The following is a 23,754-nucleotide window of genomic DNA, read 5'->3' as shown; positions in this document are numbered from 1 at the left end:
ATACGACAGGTATATTCTGCAAACATCACTGAAGTGTATGCATGGAGTTATTTATATATTAACAGCTGGTGCAGTGGACTAATGCCGTATTCAATAGTGAGCTGATTTTATCTGTTGCACAATTCAAGGATGTGTCTGACTGCTAGCCTTGAATCAGGCTAAATGCCAAAACTCCAAGATCAGCCAAATCTCTATTATAAGCCGCATGTGAAACCATGCCCGTAGCCACCAGGCAAACGTGATTTGGACCAGGATGTGTGTGTAATTTCAATGTATCTAGTCAGACCTGAAATGGAACACTCACATTAATTACATACCACCTAAGAATCCTAGGATTTCTTAAGTGTAACATTTCACATGCTTCACTTCAAACAAAACAGGTTAAATTTGTTCGTCTATTTTCAAGTGATTCCCAGTCCAGCTGGTCCATGAAATTACAATGGGATCACATGTATTTGTTACAGTGCGGGCTGTCCTGTGTTGGATCTACTCTAGAGTTGAAATTTCAAGGTAGACTCACTGCCAATGTACTGACACTAGTACTGTTGTAGCATGTTTAAGTGGAGGACAAATGAAATAGTAATGCTAGATTATTTATGTATACAAATTTTTCATAATGAAATTGATATCCCATTTTGATTTGTACTTCCACTTTGCAACATATTCAAGAACAAGAAACTACCACACTTAATTTCCAACCACTGTCATTAATTAACCAAGATCTCACTAGTCTGTAATTCACCTTACTGTAGTGATTTTATTGATTCATCTGTATGTTTTCTTCATTTTCCTTTGAAGTTGTACCAAGAGTTCATAATAAGGTGGAGAGTGTCTAACTTGAATGCATTCACCAAACACCCTGCTTGAAGTAACACCTCGGCCTTATTTCAGAACAAAGGCTTTACCTTCTTCAGCAACACTAATCAACAGTTTTCTATCCCCCAGTAAAGGTGTTGATTTGATGAAAGGTGAACTTTACGCAGGGTGTTTGTACAGGCCATACTGAGAGTTAGACACTCTCCCCCATACAAATCAGTATTACAAACTCTTGGTTGTACAGTATAGGTAAACAAAGATAAGTTTCTCTCCCATCTTATTCTAGGATTTCTATAGACAAGGAAAATTCAATTATTTGTATACAGGCTCAAAATTGAGAAAATATAAAGAAAGTGAATTAATATTATACAGTCAGTTTGCTTTTGGATATTTAATGTCTCCAACCACAACAAAAATTCGATGAATCCATGCATCTCATCACTGGTCGTCTGAACATTCTGAAAGTGATACCTCACTCAATCAACCATATATTCTGTTTATTAGACTGAATAAAGTCATGATTACCTAAACAATCACTTAATTAATGTTTTATAATTATCCTATTCCATTTTCCTGGAGGTTCCACTGATAAAATGCAATTTCAGCAAATGATAGCAGTTAGCCAAGCTGCAAGTTGATTCAGAAAGCATTCCATTCTGTAAAATAGACCTCATCCAGAATTCAACTCAGTACTCAGGCTGAGATATCTGACAATAGTCCACTACTCTGTTAATGAATCATTGATGTTCACACAATATAGCCTCCTTGAGGTATCTGAATGTTTGCTTCTCACACACTGCACAAAATTCCTTTAGATTCTGCTTAGACTGAGTTGATTCAGCTTGTCACCATGCTATACACATACTGATTTATGCCGATTAGAAAGGCTGGGCCTCAGACTGTACATTCTAAAGTCAAAGTAAAAATAACTCACATACTAGTAAAAACAAGTCATGCATTAAGTTCCCTACTTGATATATCCAAAGATGAACACACTGAGTCAGCTATTCCCACAATTAGTACTTCGTTACTAATGACAACCAACAAGAACCCACAATCGATCCTTAAATTCGTTTTATCTTTTCTTGGGGTACGTTTGATTATGCACCTATCAATGTTAAGCCCCACTACCCCCTCCCGGGCTTACTAAGGGATTAGTGGGGGATTTTTGCCGATTTGATCAGAAATTTTGCCCCACTAGTGGGGCATTTGACCGTTCGAAATTTTAGGCGTTTGCTTTAGCTTGCGAGCTATAAGAATTGATCTGTTTCCTAAAGTTTATTCCAGCGATACTACATGGAGATTTGACCAGTAGTTGTTCCCCAGTGGGTGGAGAATTTGATTTTTCAAAAAGTCAAATCCCCACCATTTCCCCCACTACGCCCGGGAGGGGGGAGGTGGGGGATAACGTTGATAGGTGCATTACCTGCTGGAAGTGCCACTGATAACTTGTACAGCAATGGTAAGCTGCAAGCTTCAATCTGAGAAAGCATTCCGTTCCGCAGTTTAGTCCATCATTCCGTTCCGTTCCGTTCCGTTCCGTAGAATAGACCCCACCTTAAATTCGTCCGTAATAAGAATGGCAGCTGGAGCAAACACGAAAACATGATGTAGCAGTTGCTACAAGAACTTATTCAAGTACAACAGTAGTAAACAACTCTTTATAAGGCAATAATTCTTCCTCTACAACGCCATTCGCGATGGGTGTGGTCACTCGCGAGCAAGCTAATTAACTTGTAAGACAGCTATCAGCTTCAATTACCTTCTAGTGTCTCAAGTGTAACTCTCCAAGGCATAAATAGTTCATCTCTTAATGAACGGGTTGGTTTCTTGGAGCCGTTTTGTTTATGATGAATTGTAATGCAAACGCGACGAATTCAATCGCAAAAACCTGTAATAATGTATAAACTTTGCCTCGGTAAAATATTTTTCCTGGCTACGCCACTGTCTATGGAGATTAATTTCATGAAAATTATATCGATACTCTCTGATAGAGCAGTCAGTGCAAACTGCAATAGAACACTCAGATCAGATGCATTGTACATAGCTCCTTAGATCGATATACTCTCTAACAAAACAGTCACTTTGTAGAGAAATAAATGTTCCAAGATAATTATAAGAAAATTATGTTATTTAGCTCGCTATTAACTTATTATTTGAATAAAACACATTAAAGCATACACACCAGGGGCGTAGCTAGCCAGAAGGTGATGGAGGGGCAGGCATGCCCCCACGAAACGCTCAAAATCATTCATGATTGCAAAAAGGGCTAATGACCCAATGGTGGGCTAGCCAACATACGGTGTTGTATTATTACAGCTCACACAACTATAGCTACGTAACTACTTCAGTATTGATTGCTTATCTTTTATCAATGATTCATTCGTCGAGCTTCATCGCACGTGCCACAACTGTACTCCAACAAATTCATCCAGTCCGGTAGAGCTATATTGTTAATATTTTAGTGCTAATACAAGTTACTTTACATTTGCCACAGCTTGTGTTGCAGTCCTAGCACACTGCTGAAAGGATGACATGTTCACTCACTTCACTCGGCGAAATTCAAATGCCACGTATTGCATGAAATCCCACCAGTCTTTCTTGCTAGCAGAACTTGTAAGCTTGTGACTGATCCAGGCCCGTAGCCAGGGGGTTCTGAAGAATCGCCCTCTTGGAATAGGCCGACTACACTGGCAGCACTGCCGTACAAAGATCTAGTGTGATCGACTCGAGAAAATAAACTTGGTACATTTAACACTTTATGACCTCATAGGCAGTAGGTTCTTAGCGTCATCTGGTTTCCTTTGTCACTTGTGAGTTGTGACTCCTGCCGCGGCAAGGTCCTTTGAGCGGGTCACTCTTTAGATTCGAAATGCTCCATCACGTGAGTAATCTAGGCTAAATATTATTATTATTATTTGTTTACTGTACAGAAGTTTAGATCAGGTTTTTACAGGCTTTGCCTCCTTACCTGTACCCCCAATAATAATAATAATAATAAATAAGTGTGTTCTAATATTTTCGTTCGGTGGATTCACGAGCGAGTTGATGTTGTGTGTGCGCGTTCACTAGCACCCCTGGTGGTACCGCGTAGTAGCGCACATATAATTTATACTGATTTGCGTGTCAGTTTAATATTGGTAAGCTTGTAGATCAAATTTGTAGATCTACCAGTGCCACAACATCAAATTTGTAGATCTACCAGTGCCACTTACCTGGGAGTAACAATAGATGAACACCTGAAATGGACAAACCATATCCAACATGTTACCTGTAAAGCAAACTCAGCCAATGCCTTTTTGCGACTTAATATTAGCTCTGCACTCAACAAACTAAGAAGTTGTGTTATCTAGCAATGGTACGTCCTATCTTAGAGTATGCATCAACTGTCTGGTCTCCATACACTAACAGTAGCATCTACAAGTTAGAAATGGTCCAACGAAGAGCTGCAATGTTTATTACAAATAATTATTCACCCTGGGCTAGTGTAACTGAGATACTAGATCACCTGAATCTACCAACTCTTGAACTAGTCTGGCGTAGCCGACCCGCGCGCGTAGCGCGAGGGTCTTGTGACAGCCGCATTCAGTACCTGTGCAGATGGAATGCAATTAAATTTGTAAATACGCGCGAAACACTTGGACAATTTCCGGTAACAGAGCGCGACAGCTACTGTACTTGTACTTGAATGACGTCTATTTCCTCTACAAACCCTTACATTTGTGCTGGTTGTAGAAAAGACATAAGAAGCTCGCCATAATCAGTGGCCAAATCGGAATAACGTCATAGAATGTTGTTAATTGGTCACTAAGCGATCTGATTGGACGCACCAGTTTTCCGTAAGGCCACTCCAAGTCATACCTTAGTTTCTGGTCACTCCCAAGCCTACAAATGGATGCGGGCGGGCGGATGATCAGGACTTCAGGACTATAGACTCTACTGTGACAATATACTGTACGGTATTATTATTTGCTCAATTTAGCAAATTCATGTTGATTTTATACTTAACCAACAACATAAGTAGTTGTGCTTCGGCAAAAAATGCACTAGGAAAGTTGTTGATGGATCATGGCTAGCTATACACTGATGTATAGCATTTAAGTATATATTTATTTATTTATTTAGAATATACTATAGGAAATATTTTGCTCATGTAGCTACTTATGCTTTCCAAGTGAAATAAATGTCTCATTAGCTATGTCAGGAAAGTATTACTATGACTTATAGCTAAGTTGTTCAAATGATCATGATACACAATGAAATTTAACTTCTATTTTCACATCAGAAATTCTTCATTCAAATGTAAAGTCTTAGCCCACTAGCTATGAGTTTCCAGCCTTCTATTCAGTAACCTTGAGAAAAGTAACTGTCAAAGTTTTGAGTCATTGAGTGCTCCAGACTACTGTTTTTTAGTGATCATCTGGGAATATTTAAACTATAAGGGTTTCTACTTGCCAATCTAATTTTAGTTATGGAAAAGTTTAAGTTTAAGCTCACCGAATGTTGCTGGCTTTCCATACCCCTGTAGTGTGCAGTGATAAGGAATTAGACTAATCATTAGAGGACTACATTTGAATTATAAAGTTAAAGCTATGGCCCATCTGCATGGACTAGTAGTTAATGCTACTGAAATTACTTTGGTTACAGAAGCATTAGTAACAGTTATAATCTGAACAGCTATATAATCAAGGACAAAACTAGCTATAGTTAGAAACATTTTATTAGTGTGGCATATATACCTAATATATACCTAATATTAGAGTTAAGAGTAGTGTGACTGCTCTATTGGAATCCCTGAATGCTCTATTAGAGTATATCGATCTTTTTTGCAGTAAAAAATAAGTGTCTTGCTGGGTCACGTGCACTTAAGCACCTGTAATATTAATAATAGTCCTCATAAACTAGGGTTTCAGGTTTACCATGCGGGCGGGTGACCAGAAACTAAGGTTTGACTTGGTGTGGCCTAAGGCTGGCACAGGTACTGAATGCGGCTGTCACCAGACCCTCGCGTTACGCGCGCGGGTCGGCTACGCCAGACTACTCTTGAACAGCGACGGAACAATTTGAAGCTAGTTATGATGTATAAAATGGTGCATAGACAAGTTCACATCGATAATGGAACTTATTTAATCCCAACAGCAAGCCAAACACTAGGCCCGAGCTTATTATGCTCTAAATTTTACCTATTATTCTTTCCAGAATTTCCCAAAAAATTCTCCTATTATTCTTTTTGTTATTCTTGTATCCAGCCTATTATTCCATAATTATTCTCAATCAGATATATCTGTGGCTAGTCGCTTAGTTTTCAAGATGTTGCTAGAAATTATTATCCAAATTATTGTCCAAATTATTAATAGCCATATATGAAGTATTCCACCTTACACATCATTTTTCTATCCATAATAGTTACAGCAGACTTAAAATAGCTATCTACAGTAATAATTCAAGTGTATTTAGTTATTAGTGTATTATAATAATATGCTGTAACTACTGCATAGCTACTAAGTTAGGTAGATAATAATGCTCAAAGACTTGAAGAAGGTACTCTGGTATAAGATATAAGATGTACAAGTTTCACAATTGCAGATAAGTATGCAGTTAAATCCCTGATGCTGGTTGCAGATTGTTAACATGAAACGAGCTGACTGCTCTATTAGAGTATTTGAGCGTTCTATTAGAGTATATCGATCTTTTAGAGGTTTTTCAGCTCCTTTCAGCCGGCACTCCTGTCAGCTTTATATCATTTGTGGTAGTTTAACTCTTTCTTCTAGGTAATCAAGAAGAGACACGCCCCCTAATTCCATCGATTATTCCCGTGGTCGTCCGATTATTCTAAAATGATGCCTGCACTGTTAAAACAGGGGAGTAACAGTAACTATGAGAGTAAAACATTTTACTCTGAAAGGGGAGTTTGGATTACTAGGAGAGTAACAGTAACCCACTAAGGGTAAAGAGAACTCCAAGTAAGTGAAGGCACCAAACTGAAGAGTTCCCATTACTAGCTAGCTATAGTAGCTAAGGTGAACTCAGTGAGCCAGTATGGCTGAGGCCACATATGAATGAGCCACATGCAGGTCAGCTGTCTCACTATGTTATTTTCTCCATTAACTAACCAGTTCAATTCTAGTCACTCAATGTAAAAAAGGAAAGTAATTATTTAGGCTTCCTTTTCAATGGCAGCCTTTATTCATGTTTTATTTTACAGGCTAACCAAGGCATAGTGAAGGAAACAGACAGTACGAAAACAGGAGGACGAATTGTTACTCAAGAGTCAAGAATATTTTGAAATACGTATGTATATAAATTATTAAATACCATTTCTATTGCAAGCGCATTATCTAAAGTGAAGAGTATTACCATAGAAACGGCTTCTTTAACAACAGCTTATTCACTTGTTCGTGAATAATTACTGGACGTTCACTAGAGTCTATCTCGTTCATTGTTTCTTCAGGTACGTTTGAGCTCATATCTGAGTCGTCTCGTGTGACACACCGGTTTATTAAACTGGCTCCAACGAAAGTCACCACTGCTCGTAAGGGTTTAGGCGCCTTATTGTGACACGGCAGAAATAGTTCAAGACTCAGGGAAAGAGAATAAAATTCGGCGGACTCAGTCGTATCACTGACTGGTACGTACAGTATTCAGCCCATCCAAGCTCGATCACTGCTAGCTACTAGTAGTCAGTGTGTAAGAAGTTGAAGACTTGAGGGAGGAGAGGAAAGCCACCTAACTTAAACATGGCGTACATAATCATGTCCGTCTGCCTTCAGTTGACGTTAGCAGATATTGCCTGGTAAGGTCAGTAGCCTGTATCAGTCTTTTTACATAATTACAAGCAGATTCACTGGAATTAACTAGTAAGATGTATCGTTTGCAGTTAACAAGAATCTTTGATACAATGTACATTGTGTGTCTTCGACTTCATCAACTTTCCAAGTTGCTCTTGACCTGTAAGGAGATAATGTTTATAGTTGCATAAGTACATATTTACTTTTTTAGCACAGATGTCTCAATGTCACTGAGAACATAGAATTTTTACAACATCCAGTAAGTGTGTTAACATACAGTGACTGTGCATCAATTTGTAAACATATATTACAGGTGCCACAAGAAATCAGTGAACAAATAGACAAACAAAATGATGAACTCCAGGTAGCAAAAAAGTGCTGTTTTGCATGATAGCAACTGTGCCTTTTTAGTTTACACTACTGATGCTGCTGGTCTGGCAGAATTGTTTTTACAACTTTGTTGGCAACTGTGTGTGACGTACCTTCAGCCATAAAGGTAACAAGTATATGATTGTTGAATATTTCTTTATTATACTGCTATTTACTACAGCTGATCACATGTCATGTGGCAGGAAGTAACTCCAGTGAAGTGGCAGTGAAGTGTCGTTTGCTGATTATGAAGCCTTGCTACTTTTTTCAGTGATTTTCCAATATTATAAAGCTGGATATTGTAAATATTTTGTTGCAGTTTTGCTGTATGTCTTTAACATCATTTGAGATTTTATACGGAGTTATTTGCAGAATTTCATGGAGTAAAGGAAACGCCTTGCATGCTTATGTGAACTCTCCTAGAGTAACTAGAACTCCCTACAATAGATTTTTCAAAGGGTTCCTGTTACTCCTTTGTGGGGTGTTAGTTACTCTCCACAAAAATATAGGGTGTTAAATCCTCCCTACACTGGGAACTCCCCTAGGGGAGTAACAGTTACAGGGGCGGATCCAGAGTCTGGAAAGAGGGGGGGCACCTTGCTGAAAAAAGTTGAAGAGCAAAAATAAATAAAAAAAAAGGTCACAACAATAATAACTAGTTATCCTTTACCAAATATATTATATCACGTATGTTATGTAAAATAAAATCCTATTTATAGCTTCCTAAGTAAGCTACACTTCCCCATGAACACTGTGACTGCTTTATTAGAGTGATTGGTGATTGACTGCTCTATTAGAGTATCTCGATCTTATATACATTTTTTTAAGGGAGGGGGGGGGGGGGGGGCACGTGCCCCCGTGCCCCCCCCTGGATCCGCCACCGAGTTACTCCTTATTTTTAACAGTGTGTAACCATCATATTATTCCGGAATTATTCTCACGAATTTGGTGACCTATTATTCTCAAGATTATGCCGGCATAATAGGCGCAGGCCTACCAAACACGAGGTCACGATCAACAATTTTTGCAGCCACACTCCAGAATTGATTCTTACCTTTACTCTTATTACCCCTGTACAATTAAAATTATGGAATAACCTATCTAGCAGTACTGTGGAATCACCTACCTTAAGCACATTTATTAAATAAACAATGTATTAATTATAGCTAAGTACAATCACTACAATTTATTCTTAATTTAACTGTTGTACTATATACTCCATATGGAGGTTTCTGTACAGTAAACAAATAATAATAAAAATAACCTTGGGGAAGAATTACAGTCGATTAGTGCAGAATTCTTGAAAAAAGTATGCCGTAGCTACCGTGAGTGTTTCCGTAAGGCTCCTTGTGAGTAAATTTTATTGTCCTTGCCACGGATTCAGCAGCAATTGAACCACACTAATGTTTTTTTCTCAATCCGGCTGATCAGGCATCACTACAAGTAGTTTTTCAGCCCACGGGATGTTTACGGCACGGGAAGAGAAATTTCAACAATTCTGCAATCGACTGTATGTAAATACTTTTGTAGTTTGCGTTCAGTGTGTCGTTATTATTTGTTTGGGGGTGTTCTTATAGGCTTACTCTCCCCTGTGAATTTTCACAAATTAATAAAAATCAAATCAAGTCAATCAAATCAAAATAATTATAGCTAATACCGCTATAGGAAAGCGCCTATCACGACCTTTAGCTTGCCACCAGCGCGAAGTATAGTCAATAGGTAAGGTAAGTAAGGGGGTTTCCGGACAGCTGAGTAGGTATTCCGGACACTTCGTTTTTAATCCGCTACTGAAGGATGGAATAGAATCCAATCAGGCTATGGTTTAAGTGCATAAGTACCCTACTTGTGTACTATAAAATAATAAAGTTTTGTTTTGATAACTTTAAGGATTGCTGAGATACATCACAATTTGCTTGCGCGTGTAGAATATTTTGTGTGAAAAACTTTTACTGCGCATGTTAACAGGAGATTGAGGGCACCGTTAATAATTCTAAGCGACCACAGGCAGCACAAATGATCAGTCACACTATACAGTGAACGGATATATGTTTTACAGATAGTACAATTGGATTCCAAGCCCATTACCTGCGACGTGTTAAATGGCACGCGCAATCGATAGGTGGGGACTATTCTACGGAACGGAACGGAATGATAGACTAAACCACGGAACGGAACGCTTTCTCAAATTGAAGCTTGCAACTTACCATTGCTGAAACTTCCCTTATAAGTTAGCAGTGGCATCTCCAGTGGGTGATTAAACATGATAAAAAGAATTAACGGATCGATTGTGGGTTTTTGTTGGTTGTCATTAGTAACGAAGTATTATTGTGGGATGAGCTGTATCAGTGATGTTCATCCATACGGAAGGGAACTTTATGTGAGCTGTTTTTCTTATTTAGACTTTAGAAAACAGTCTGGGCCGGTCTTTCAAGTCATAAGTCAGTGTATAAATAAAGCAAGCAGGAAGATACTGGTAACAGGAAAGAGCCAGCTGAATTAAAACTTGAAGAATTTTGTGCAGTGTGTGAGGAGCAAATATTTTGGCAGACCACAAGGAGGGTATATTCTGCAAACATCACTGAAGTGTATGCATGGAGTTATTTATATATTAACAGCTGGTGCAGTGGACTAATGCCGTATTCAATAGTGAGCTGATTTTATCTGTTGCACAATTCAAGGATGTGTCTGACTGCTAGCCTTGAATCAGGCTAAATGCCAAAACTCCAAGATCAGCCAAATCTCTATTATAAGCCGCATGTGAAACCATGCCCGTAGCCACCAGGCAAACGTGATTTGGACCAGGATGTGTGTGTAATTTCAATGTATCTAGTCAGACCTGAAATGGAACACTCACATTAATTACATACCACCTAAGAATCCTAGGATTTCTTAAGTGTAACATTTCACATGCTTCACTTCAAACAAAACAGGTTAAATTTGTTCGTCTATTTTCAAGTGATTCCCAGTCCAGCTGGTCCATGAAATTACAATGGGATCACATGTATTTGTTACAGTGCGGGCTGTCCTGTGTTGGATCTACTCTAGAGTTGAAATTTCAAGGTAGACTCACTGACACTAGTACTGTTGTAGCATGTTTAAGTGGAGGACAAATGAAATAGTAATGCTAGATTATTTATGTATACAAATTTTTCATAATGAAATTGATATCCCATTTTGATTTGTACTTCCACTTTGCAACATATTCAAGAACAAGAAACTACCACACTTAATTTCCAACCACTGTCATTAATTAACCAAGATCTCACTAGTCTGTAATTCACCTTACTGTAGTGATTTTATTGATTCATCTGTATGTTTTCTTCATTTTCCTTTGAAGTTGTACCAAGAGTTCATAATAAGGTGGAGAGTGTCTAACTTGAATGCATTCACCAAACACCCTGCTTGAAGTAACACCTCGGCCTTATTTCAGAACAAAGGCTTTACCTTCTTCAGCAACACTAATCAACAGTTTTCTATCCCCCAGTAAAGGTGTTGATTTGATGAAAGGTGAACTTTACGCAGGGTGTTTGTACAGGCCATACTGAGAGTTAGACACTCTCCCCCATACAAATCAGTATTACAAACTCTTGGTTGTACAGTATAGGTAAACAAAGATAAGTTTCTCTCCCATCTTATTCTAGGATTTCTATTGACAAGGAAAATTCAATTATTTGTATGCAGGCTCAAAATTGAGAAAATATAAAGAAAGTGAATTAATATTATAGTCAGTTTGCTTTTGGATATTTAATGTCTCCAACCACAACAAAAATTCGATGAATCCATGCATCTCATCACTGGTCGTCTGAACATTCTGAAAGTGATACCTCACTCAATCAACCATATATTCTGTTTATTAGACTGAATAAAGTCATGATTACCTAAACAATCACTTAATTAATGTTTTATAATTATCCTATTCCATTTTCCTGGAGGTTCCACTGATAAAATGCAATTTCAGCAATGATAGCAGCTAGCCAAGCTGCAAGTTGATTCAGAAAGCATTCCATTCTGTAAAATAGACCCCATCCAGAATTCAATTCAGTACTCAGGCTGAGATATCTGACAATAGTCCACTACTCTGTTAATGAATCATTGATGTTCACAAAATATAGCCTCCTTGAGGTATCTGAATGTTTGCTTCTCACACACTGCACAAAATTCCTTTAGATTCTGCTTAGACTGAGTTGATTCAGCTTGTCACCATACTTGTTTCCTTTGTAGTGTAGCTATACACATACTGATTTATGCCGATTAGAAAGGCTGGGCCTCAGACTGTACATTCTAAAGTCAAGTAAGTAAAAAATAACTCACATATACTAGTAAAAACAAGTCATGCATTAAGTTCCCTACTTGATATATCCAAAGATGAACACACTGACTCAGCTATTCCCACAATTAGTACTTCGTTACTAATGACAACCAACAAGAACCCACAATCGATCCTTAAATTCGTTTTATCTTTCTTGGGGTACGTTTGATTACCTGCTGGAAGTGCCACTGATAACTTGTACAGCAATGGTAAGCTGCAAGCTTCAATCTGAGAAAGCATTCCGTTCCGCAGTTAGTCCATCATTCCGTTCCGTTCCGTTCCGTAGAATAGACCCCACCCAATCGATACAACCAGCAGCCCGGAGAAGTCCCAAGCAAGGCTCCGCGGGGCCACACTACTTAACTATGCTGTTTCGGTGTTAACGCAAGGACTGATACAGATTTCCAGGCAGTAAATCAAATGTCGCATCTTCGAAAGCACTGCAAAACACTCGCATGGTCCGAGCAAGGCTGGCAGCAGTTCTGCTTCTTAAAAATCGCTTCACCAACAAAGTAACCCGACACACAGAATGCTATCAGTCTCTGTTGGGCCATGATACTCAATAGAGTGCAGCATTTCCCATAACAATGCCACGTACGCCTTTTTTTAGTGGTGTCTGGAAACCCCAGCCACATAAATTTTTGGCATTTTCTCAAACTGCAAATTTAAACTGCTCTTTCTCCTAACATCCTATACTTTACCACCTACAATTTAGACCACCGATAGCCTAGTTCATTAGTTACAATTCGGCACTAAGCATTTTAGAATCCGTTTTCTCTCGAGGAGAAATGAATAAATTTCTAATGCGTGTGCAAACTTTGTCCGGAAACGCCCCAACCTACCTTAACACCCAGTTATTGTTGTTATTATCTACTTTACCAGTTAGACACTGGAGGGTGTTCGCAGTTATATTCTATACTCCGCCTGTATAGCTACCTCGACTCTACTCACCGGCGTCGCAACCATGCAAGTAAGTTTATAGTGCGTAGTCGTAACACTTGAGGTTTCTTTTGGGCAATCCCTCGAAAGCACTGAAGCTTACCACTGGCTTAAGAAGCACCCGCCAGGGCGTGTCTTTACATGGCAACACTAGTAAACTTCCAACTTCTTAGCTACAAAGATATAAACAGTGCATTGCTACTTCACAAGGAGTGACAAGTGCCGTTTTTGTAGCGACATTTACTGTAAAAAAAATCTAGAAGTAAAAGGATCTTTGACTCAGTGGCAGCGATATCTATCTCTTCCTCTAGGAGGACATTTATGGCGAAGGACTGTCAGGAATGGTGTGTGGAGACTTGAACGTTGTATTTGTATAAAAGCTAATTTGTCTTTTAATTGAGTGTATATGTAATGCTGTTTTTTGTTTTTTGTTACCCTTGCCATGCCCACTTGTGGAGCTTATATTGCCCTATTTGTGGTAGCATGTGTCCGAGGATATAATTATACTGTGTTTTCATCAATAAAAATGATGGTTTTTCTCTCTCTAAGTGTACACTGCTACATTGTATGACTCAGTGTATAATGCAAGTACTAGCTTTTGGGATGGCTAATATGTTAGTTAAGTTTTGGCTAAATCATGCAAGCTGCCCAGTCCAGTTTATGCTGCCCAGTTTCCAAGGCCAATTAAGTTACCTTGTTAAGAAACTTCCTAATTAGTTATTGGTATGGTTAAAAAATGTGACATTTAATTGACTATTGATTGTCTGATGTGAAAATTTTAACCAGCCTTCAGCATAGGTACTGTACATATCCTGTAATTACTAGCCTATTGTGGCTGAAAAAAGGGAGTAGCCTGGGCAAGCCAGCTGACATGGCTGAAGTGAGAATTACTGCTATTGTGTACGTACCTAGCCTTGTGTGCTGTATGTCATATGTACTGAGAGGTTTTGTGTGTTTGTGAGGCACCTATCATTACCAAGTTTGGATGGACATACGGTTATGATAAAAAGAATGTATTACAGACATATGGGAATGTAAATTTAAGACAACTTAGTGCAGCAATGAAAAAACTGCTGCTGTTACTGTAAGTAGCATCAAAAGTTATCAACTATCTATTACTACATGATTTAGCATCAGAAAATCAGGAAAATATTGGTGTTATCAGTTGGCAATTTCATTTTCTCATACATTTGTAGCGCAATATTATAAAATACTGAAATTGCCAACTGACAACACCAATATTTTCCTGATTTTCTGATGCTAAATCATGTAGTAATAGATAGTTGATAACTTTTGATGCTACCTAACAGCAGCAGTTTTTTCATTGCTGCACTATGTATGTTGCCTTAAATTTGCATTCCCATATATCTGTAATACATTCTTTTTTCTTTGTTTTATTATAACTTTGTGTCCATCCAAAGTACAGACAAAGTTGGTAATGATGGGTTTACAGGAGCAGCTGGTGCACTTACACAGCAACACATAAAGTATTTGAGAATGAATATGTTCTGTCAGGGATAGAGAGCCCTAAAACTGTGCATGTAGGTAGCACTTTTACTCATCAATTTTCATAATTTCTTTCTGGACTACCTACCACCAGTCCCTCTATGGGTCTAGCAGTACAACCGATATGATTTTGGCCATACCAACTTTTGGGCAGCTACTTGAAAAAGAAAAGCAGCATGTGCACGAAGCAAAGCACACAGTTGCGATTAATGGCTAGCCTCATGTCTGCTCCATTTCAGAATAATTCTTCATCATCGGTAGACTCGTGATTTGATTTGCCAGATATTCACACCAACCAACCAATTTAGAAAAGGCCTTTTGGCCAAACCAAGGTAGTATATTGATCATTTCAACCATCGTGGTTTAAGCAATGGCCATTACTACATTTTGATAAAACTAATGGTTAGATTTAAACAGTAGGCTTATTGCTGCTTGTCCAGTATGGTGTACCATATTTTCTATGATGTAGTCAACATGTGTATTATGATCTTGTATTTCACAGCATATACTAGAATAATAATCACTAGTATAGCATCATTTTTGAAGCTAAAAGTGCTCTAAATGCCATTTATAAATTTTAAAAACTTCCTGGTGGGGAATGTTCCTAGATTGAGCTACTTTGCAGCTCAGTTGTGGTGCATTTGGTCAACTCAGATGGTCTTATCACCATTGCTGTGCTGGGTTTGGCCCTGTATTATGTATATAGCCACAGATAATATTGCTAAGAGTGGTACAACAGTATTTTTGTATTCTACCCATAACTACATTCATTGGGAATTTGCTGGATATAGAATTAACAACTGTGTTAATGCTTTTACGTATTTGTATCATATTAGGGATCATCCACTATTTCACAAGAGTAAAGAGAGTGTGTTAGGGGGAGGGAGTTAATTCACTTGTCTGCTATTTAAAATTATTGGTATTAGTAGCACTATATTAAGTAATAAATAATTCACAACTACTGTTTGGTTCGGAAGTTTAAGATAGTGAAAGCTGAGTTGCAGCTCAACTCTGAATGACTGCTTCAGGAGCTGGCTACACAGCCAGTAGTGTACATAATGCTATATAAGACAATAATTCTTTCAATACCTACATTCTTAAAAATCAGACATTTAGGAGGCTGATGTATTGAAGAAGCACAATAAATACTTAACACTGGTCATACGATAGCACCTTTTATAGTGCACTTTTTAGTAGGAGGGAAGGGTACAGTAGTTAAAATCCTAAAAATTATGGATAATCCCTTACAAATGACAAAAGACTATTTTGTATTGGTAATAGTGTGTTAGCATGTATTGTATGATACAGCATGTACGTATATCCTTATGTTCTATATCTAGATAATTACATGGAAGCTAATTCAGTTGCTTGTATTAGGAAATTTGCTGTTGATAATAGATTATGCTAAAGGCCAAGGTTAGTATATGTATTACATACAATATGTATACCTGTATGTAGGATGAGTTTAAAGTTCTTTACTGCAAAACTTTGCACACACTCAAGATGATTGAATCCATTCACAGTAAACTCCTGAATAGCGTCACATGTTTGATTATATTTGTCATCAAATTTCTTAAACCACATTGGTATATCATCACTATAGTGTGAATTATTGTTACTAACCATTCTGGTTATATTGTCAGTATTGTGGTGATTTCCTTGTACTAAATAACAAGGAAATCACCACAACACTGACAATGATCTCAATTTTATGATGCTTCCTGCTTTCCTTAATATCATGTTTGCTGTTGATTTAAGTACCTTTAGCTAATGTTCTTGCACAAAATATAAATATTCCTCATACTATAGTTACTGAGATAGCTTTGCAAAGTCCTTTTCTAGACTATAGCTCTTTTGTGATTAATCACATTCAAAATACCTGGATATTTACAGTGCTCTCAAACTCAAGTTCACAATCGTGTGTGTGTTCTTGTATTTGATGCTATTAAGATACATCATCCTCTTGTTTGTTCAATAATCAAGACACACGGTAGTGTGCCGTGCGGCCCAAGAAGCCGGCGCGCAACACCCGTGAGTATATTGACAGGAAGAAAGAAAACGCAATTTTCGCACTTCCAAAGCTCTGTGCTGCCTTGACGAAACAAGACGATTTTTTGCTGTGGACACTCCCTCCAACTTCAGTACTCCACATTCCAAATTTGAGCGAAATCGCTTCACGCGTTCCTGAGATATGCGACTTCAAAAATTGGCTTAGTTTCTTCGTTTTTTTTCTTCCTCTTGTCGCACACTTATAAAAACTGCTATAGAATGCGAACGCCATATCCGATTGCCTTGAAATTTGGCACACAGAAGGGGCGTATAAAGGCACATATCGGTACCAACCTTGGTTGGAATACGATAAACAGGCAAAGAGTTATGAGTGATTATTCACGAAAAATAACACCAATATGTTGTCACGTCTACAGGGTAAACCGCGTATGGGAAGAAGCTGACAATTGGTGGATGAATAGGTTAACTATTGAACCTCAAACCTTTTGTGGTTAGAAAGAAATCGAGTTAAAAACCAGGAAGATACAACGAAAAAACCAACAGTGTGTAACAATTACGCAATCGAGATTAGCTAATAAGAAACGACTGCTTGCCACGCCTACCAAATAAACCACTTCGGGTAATGCTTTGAAAATCGTTGTACAGATGGAGTAATCATCTTAGAAAGGCTCATCAATGGTGTAGAAGAATCAGACTTAAAGCCACGGAGTTATAACACGAAATCCAATGTTGTGCAGCAAGTGCAAGATCGAGATACTCTAATAGAGCAGTCATCCTAATAGAGCAGTCACCCTGAAGAGAATTCAAGAGATCAGCTAGAAACAAGTAACCTGTATAGAGATCAGCTACAAACAAGTCACCCTGTAGAGAGATCAGCTACAAACAATTCACCCTGTAGAGAGATCGGCTAGAAGAAGTCACCTTGTAGAGAGTTCAGTTACAAAGAAACCACCATGTAGAGAGCTCAGCTACAAGCTAGTGACCTTGTAGAGACATCAGCTAGAAGAAGTTACCTTGTAGAGAGTTCAGCTACAAAGAAACCATTCTGTAAAGAGCTCAGCTGCAAACAAATCACCTGTACAGAATTCAGTTACAAACAAATCACCTTGTAGAAAGATCAGCTAGAAGAAGTTACCTTGTAGAGAGTTCAGTTACAAAGAAACCACCATGTAGAGAATTCAGCTACAAACTAGTGACCCTGTAAAGACATCAGCTTGAAGAATTTACCTTGTAGAGAGTTCAGCTACAAAGAAACCATTCTGTAAAGAGCTCAGCTGCAAACAAATCACCTATACAGAATTCAGCTACAAACAAATCACCCTGTAGAGAGATCAGCTAGAAGAAGTTATCTTGTAGATAGTTCAGTTACAAAGAAACCACCATTTACAGAGTTCAGCTACAAACTAGTGACCTTGTAGAGACATCAGCTAGAAAAGTTACCTTGCAGAGAGTTCAGCTACAAAGAAACCATTCTGTAAAGAGCTCAGCTGCAAACAAATCACTTGTACAGAATTCAGCTACAAACAAATCACCCTGAAGAGAGGTCAGCTAGAAGAAATTACCTTGTAGATAGTTCAGCTACAAACAAATCACCCTGTAGAAAGATCAGTTAGAAGAAGTTACCTTGTAGAGAGTTCAGCTACAAAGAAACCATTCTGCAAAGAGCTCAGCTGCAAACAAATTACCTGTACGGAATTCAGCTACAAACAAATCACCCTGTAGAGGGATCAGCTAGAAGAAGTTACCTTGTAGATCGTTCAGCTACAAACAATTCACCCTGTAGAGAGAGCATCTAGAAGAAGTCACCTTGTAGGGTGTTCAGTTACAAAGAAACCACCATGGAGATTTCTATAATCAATATAATTATGTATTATATATATAATTTGTACATTTACTGATAAAATATTTAAAGTACGTCTACTTCATCTTTTCTTCTTCCTGTGGTAAAGAAAAAAAGATAGGTTTAAAAAGTCCCAAAGCTGGCAGCTTTGGGGTATACAAATACAAAAAGAAATGGAATCTAATCCAAAACAGCCAAGCTGTAAAAAAGTGTGCGGCCCTCAAAAAGGCTATGGTGAAAAAAGATGTGAAATCCAAGGTGGCGGCCAAGAAATCGCTGTGATGGTAGGGTAATGGTAAAAATTTTAATAATGACAATTCAGGTGAATTTTATGCCAAGACCAAGCGGCACAAAAATTCACCTGAATTGTCGTTATTAAAATTTTTACCATTAACCTACCATCACAGCCATTTCTTGGCCGCCACCTTGGATTTCGCATCTTTTTTCACCATAGCCTTTTTGAGGGCCGCACACTTTTTTTTACAGCTTGGCTGTTTTGGATTAGATACAGTATATCCCAGATATCTTCAAATTCCTTAAATGCAACAGTACGTATACGTACTAGTGAGTGTGAATTTTGTTGGGCAAGGCTATATGTGACCTAGTATGCAAAAAGGGGTCTTATCAAATGGTACAGTAGTACTGTTTTCTTCTTCCTGTGGTAAAGAAAAAATATAGGTTAAAACAGTCCCAAAAAATAGGCTGGCTTTGGGGTATACAAATGCAAAAAGAAGTGAAATCTAATCCAAAACAGCCAAACTGTAAAAATAGAGTGTGGCCCTCAAAAAGGCTATGGTGAAAAAAAGAATGTGAAATCCAAGGTGGTGGCCAAGAAATGGCTGTGATGGTAGGTTAATGATAAAAATTTTAATAACAACAATTCAGGTGAATTTTTGTGCCGCTTGGCCTGGCACAAAATTAACCTGAGTTGTTGCTATTAAAATTTTTACCATTAACCTACCATCACAGCCATTTCTTGGCCGCTACCATGGATTTCACATCTTTTTTCATCATGGCCTTTTTGAGGCCGCACTCTTTTTTTACAGCTTTGCTGTTTTGGATTAGATATATACTTACCAAACTGTAGGCAAGTATGTATACTCATCTGTTTCCAGGTAGAATATCAAATAATATAGATGATACATATATATATTTCAAATAAGCATGAGTTTACATGTAAGCATATGCAATAAATGTTTTTCACTTATTCCCTTATTCTTGAAAAAGTCAGATGAAAAGCAAGACCCAAATGATTGGCTTTGTGCTGACAAATACAAAAGCTAACATCCTTACCAAAACACCCAAACTGTGAAAATATGTAACTTAAAGAAATAAGCTAGAGTTATAAATGTTGAAAAACTAATTGTGGAGAAATAGCTGTAGTCATATTAATGCCAATTAAAGTTTATTAAAGACCGCATTGTGATGTCATTATAATTTAATAAACAAAATTGCAGTCATTGCTGTCCATCTCTGATCTACAACTACGTAACCATGGCTTCACTTAAGGTCTTACTTCTTTTCACAGCTTATCTATATTGGTAGAACAAAAAAACTAATACTCACAATTTACAAATTTTAGATAAGCCATTCTATATTTAACACCTGCACAATATAAAAAATACATTTGTCTAGCTGTGATGTACAGTATGTGCATGCATACGTACATCACAATGTAAACTTCTTTACAGTTAGACCTAGACGAATACAGTATAAATGGTATTTTTAACATCTAGAATTCCTTAGATATTATATACGTATAATAGGGTTATATTTATATTGCAGTTTATATGATTTATCAATTTTAGAACAGGCGTGCTGTAGACCTCAGTTGAAAATGAGGCAAACTCCTGCAAAGGAAATGTTTAATTTTTTGTGTACATACAGTATGTACATAACATATAACTGTAATCTTTGTAATGTTGTTTCGCTTGTTTTATTAGCTCCAAGTGTTCCAGTGAATGTCATGTCACATAATCAAGACACACGGTAGTGTGTCGTGCGGCCCAAGAAGCCGGCGCGCAACCCCGTGAGTATATTGACAGGAAGAAAGAAAACGCAATTTTCGCACCTCCGTAGCTCTGTGCTGCCTTGATGAAACAAGACAAATTTTGCTAAGTAGATTCCCTCCACTTTCAGCACTCCACATTCCAAATTTGAGCGAAATCGCTTCAGGAATTCCTGAGATATGCGACTTCAAAAATTGGCTTAGTTTCTTCGTTTTTTTCTTCTTATTTTTCTTCCTCTTTTCGCACACTTACAAAAACTGCTATAAAACGCGAACGCGTTATCCGATTGCCTTGAAATTTGGCACACAGGAGGGGGGTATAAAGGCGCATCTCGGTACCAACTTTGGCAGGAATACCATAAACAGGCAAAGAGTTATGAGCGATTATGCACGAAAAATAACACCAATATGTTGTCACGTCTACAGGGTAAACCGCGTATGGAAAGAAGCTGAAAATCGGTGGGTGAATAGGTTAACTATTGAACCTCAAACCTTTTGTGGTTTGAAAGAAATCGAGCTAAAAACCAGGAAGATACAGCGAAAAAATCAACAGTGTGTAACAATTACGCAATCGAGATTAGCTAATTTTTAATTTTATTATTATTATTATTATTATTATGCTTGCCACGCCTACCAGATAAACCACTTGGGGTAATGCTTTGAAAATCGCTGTACAGATGGAGTTATCATCTTAGAAAGGCTCTTCAATGGTGTAGAAGAATCAGACTTAAAGCCACGGAGTTATTATAACACGAAATCTTGGTGTAGCAAATGCGAGATCGAGATACTCTAATAGAGCAGTCATCCTAATAGAGCAGTCACCCTGAACAGAATTCAAGAGATCAGTTAGAAATAAGTAACCTGTATAGAGATCAGCTACAAACAAATCACCCTGTAGAGAGTTCAGCTACAAACAATTCACCCTGTTCAGACATCAGTTAGAAGAAATTTTCTTGTAGAGAGTTCAGTTACAAACAAATCACCCTGTTGAAAGATCAGCTAGAAGATGTCACCTTGTAGATAGTTCAGTTACAAAGAAACCACGATGTAGAGAATTCAGCTACAAACTAGTGACCCTGTAGATACATCAGCTAGAAGAAGTTACCTTGTAGAGAGTTCAGCTACAAAGAAACCATTCTGTAAAGAGCTCAGCTGCAAACAAATCACCTATACAGAATTCAGCTACAAACAAATCACCCTGTAGAGAGATCAGCTAGAAGAAGTTACCTTGTAGATAGTTCAGCTACAAACAAATCATCCTGTAGAGAGATCAGCTAGAAGAAGTTACCTTGTAGATAGTTCAGCTACAAACAATTCACCCTGTACAGAGCTCAGTTAAAAGAGGTTTCCTTGTAGAAAGTTCAGCTACAAACAAATCACCCTGTAGAGAGATAAGTAAGAAGAAGTTACCTTGTAGATCGTTCAGCTACAAACAATTCACCCTGTAAAGAGATCAGCTAGAAGAAGTTACCTTGTAGAGAGTTCAGCTACAAAGAAACCATCATGTAGAGAATTCAGCTGCAAACAAATCATGTATAGAGAGTTCAGCTACAAACAAATCTCCCTGTAGAGAGATCAGCTAGAAGAAGTTTCCTTGTAGAGAGTTCTGCTACAAACAAATCACCCTGTAGAAAGATCAGCTAGAAGAAATCACCTTGTAGAGAGTTCAGCTTCAAAGAAACAATCATGTGAGAGTTCAGGTACAAACAAATTGTCCTGTAGAGAGATCAGCTAGAAGAAGTTACCTTGTAGAGAGTTCAGCTACAAAGAAACCATCATGTAGATAGTTCAGGTACAAACAAATCACCCTGTAGAAAGATCAGCTATAGAAGAAATCACCTTGTAGAGAGTTCAGCTACAAAGAATCTATCATGTAGAGAGTTCAACTACAAACAAATCACCCTGTAGAAAGATCAGCTATAGAAGAAATCACCTTGTAGAGAGTTCAGCTACAAAGAATCTATCATGTAGAGAGTTCAACTACAAACAAATCACCATGTAGAAAGATCAGCTATAGAAGAAATCACCTTGTAGAGAGTTCAGCTACAAAGAAACCATCATGTAGAGAGTTCAGCTACAAACAAATCGGCCTGTAGAGAGATCAGCTAGAAGAAATTACCTTGTAGAGAGTTCAGCTACAAAGAAACCATCATGTAGAGAGTTCAGCTGCAAACAAATCACCTGTAGAGAGTTAAGCTACAAACAAATCTCCCTGTAGAGAGATCAGCTAGAAGAAGTCACCTTGCAGGGAGTTCAGTTACAAAGAAATAAACCATGTAGAGAGTTCAGCTGCAAGCAAATCACCTGTAGAGAGTTCAGCTAGAAACAAGTCACCCTGTAGAGAGATCAGCTAGAAACAAGTCACTTTGTAGAGAGTTCAGCTAGAAGAAGTCACATTGTAGAGCTACAAAGAAACTACCATGTAGAGTTCAGCTGCAAACAAATCACCCTGTAGAGAACTCAGCTACAAACAAATCGCCCTGTAGAAAGATTAGCTAGAAGAAGTTACCTTATAGGGAGTTCAGCTATGAACAGATCACCCTGTAGAGAGTTCAGCTACAAACAAATCACCCTGTAGAGAGTTAAGTTACAAAGAAACCACCATGTAGAGAGTTCAGCTGCAAAAATAATCAATCACTCTGTAGAAAGTTCAGCTAGAAGAAGTCACCTTGTAGAGAGTTAAGCTGCAAATAAATCACCCTGTAGAGAATTCAGCTACAAACAAATCACCCTGTAGAAAGATCAGCTAGAAGAAGTTACCTTGTAGAGAGTTCAGCTACAAAGAAACCACCATGTAGAGAGTTCAGCTGCAAACAAATCACCTGTAGAGAGTTCAGCTAGAAACAAGTCACCCTTAGAGAGATCAGCTAAAAACAAGTCACCCTGTAGAGAGTTCAGCTAGAAGAAGTCACATTGTAGAGAGTTCAGCTACAAAGAAACTACCACGTAGAGAATTCAGCTGCAAACAAATCATCCTGTAGAGAGTTCAGCTAGAAGAAGTCACCTTTTAGAGAGTTCAGCTACAAAGCAACCACCATGTAAAGAGTTCAGCTGCAAAAAACTCAATCACCTTGTAGAAAGATCGGCTAGAAGAAGTTACCTTGTAGAGAGTTCAGCTACAAAGAAACCACCATGTAGAGAGTTCAGCTGCAAACAAATCACCTGTAGA

The 23,754-nt window shown here is 38.0% G+C and overlaps 1 protein-coding gene and 1 long non-coding RNA gene across 2 annotated transcripts in view; both read left to right on the top strand.

The window, feature by feature from the left end:
- The first annotated feature begins 7,721 nt into the window (after positions 1 to 7,721).
- On the top strand, positions 7,722 to 8,284 carry LOC136249945 (uncharacterized). Its single transcript, XR_010698388.1, has 5 exons — positions 7,722 to 7,766; positions 7,816 to 7,863; positions 7,918 to 7,968; positions 8,016 to 8,100; positions 8,155 to 8,284. It is a non-coding gene; the product is annotated as an uncharacterized lncRNA (long non-coding RNA).
- A 4,713-nt stretch (positions 8,285 to 12,997) lies between these two features.
- The window catches only part of LOC136246389 (uncharacterized), a 60,818-nt gene continuing 50,061 nt past the window's right edge, over positions 12,998 to 23,754 (top strand). The window contains exons 1-2 of the mRNA XM_066037780.1: positions 12,998 to 13,252; positions 16,068 to 16,143. Of these exons, the coding sequence (XP_065893852.1) occupies positions 13,247 to 13,252; positions 16,068 to 16,143 (82 nt within the window). The 5' untranslated portion in view covers positions 12,998 to 13,246. The remainder of the gene's footprint in view (positions 13,253 to 16,067; positions 16,144 to 23,754) is intronic.

The sequence above is a fragment of the Dysidea avara genome, chromosome 1, assembly GCF_963678975.1.
Source record: "Dysidea avara chromosome 1, odDysAvar1.4, whole genome shotgun sequence".
Classification (NCBI taxonomy): domain Eukaryota; kingdom Metazoa; phylum Porifera; class Demospongiae; order Dictyoceratida; family Dysideidae; genus Dysidea; species Dysidea avara.
This window is presented reverse-complemented; position numbering and strand designations above follow the sequence as displayed.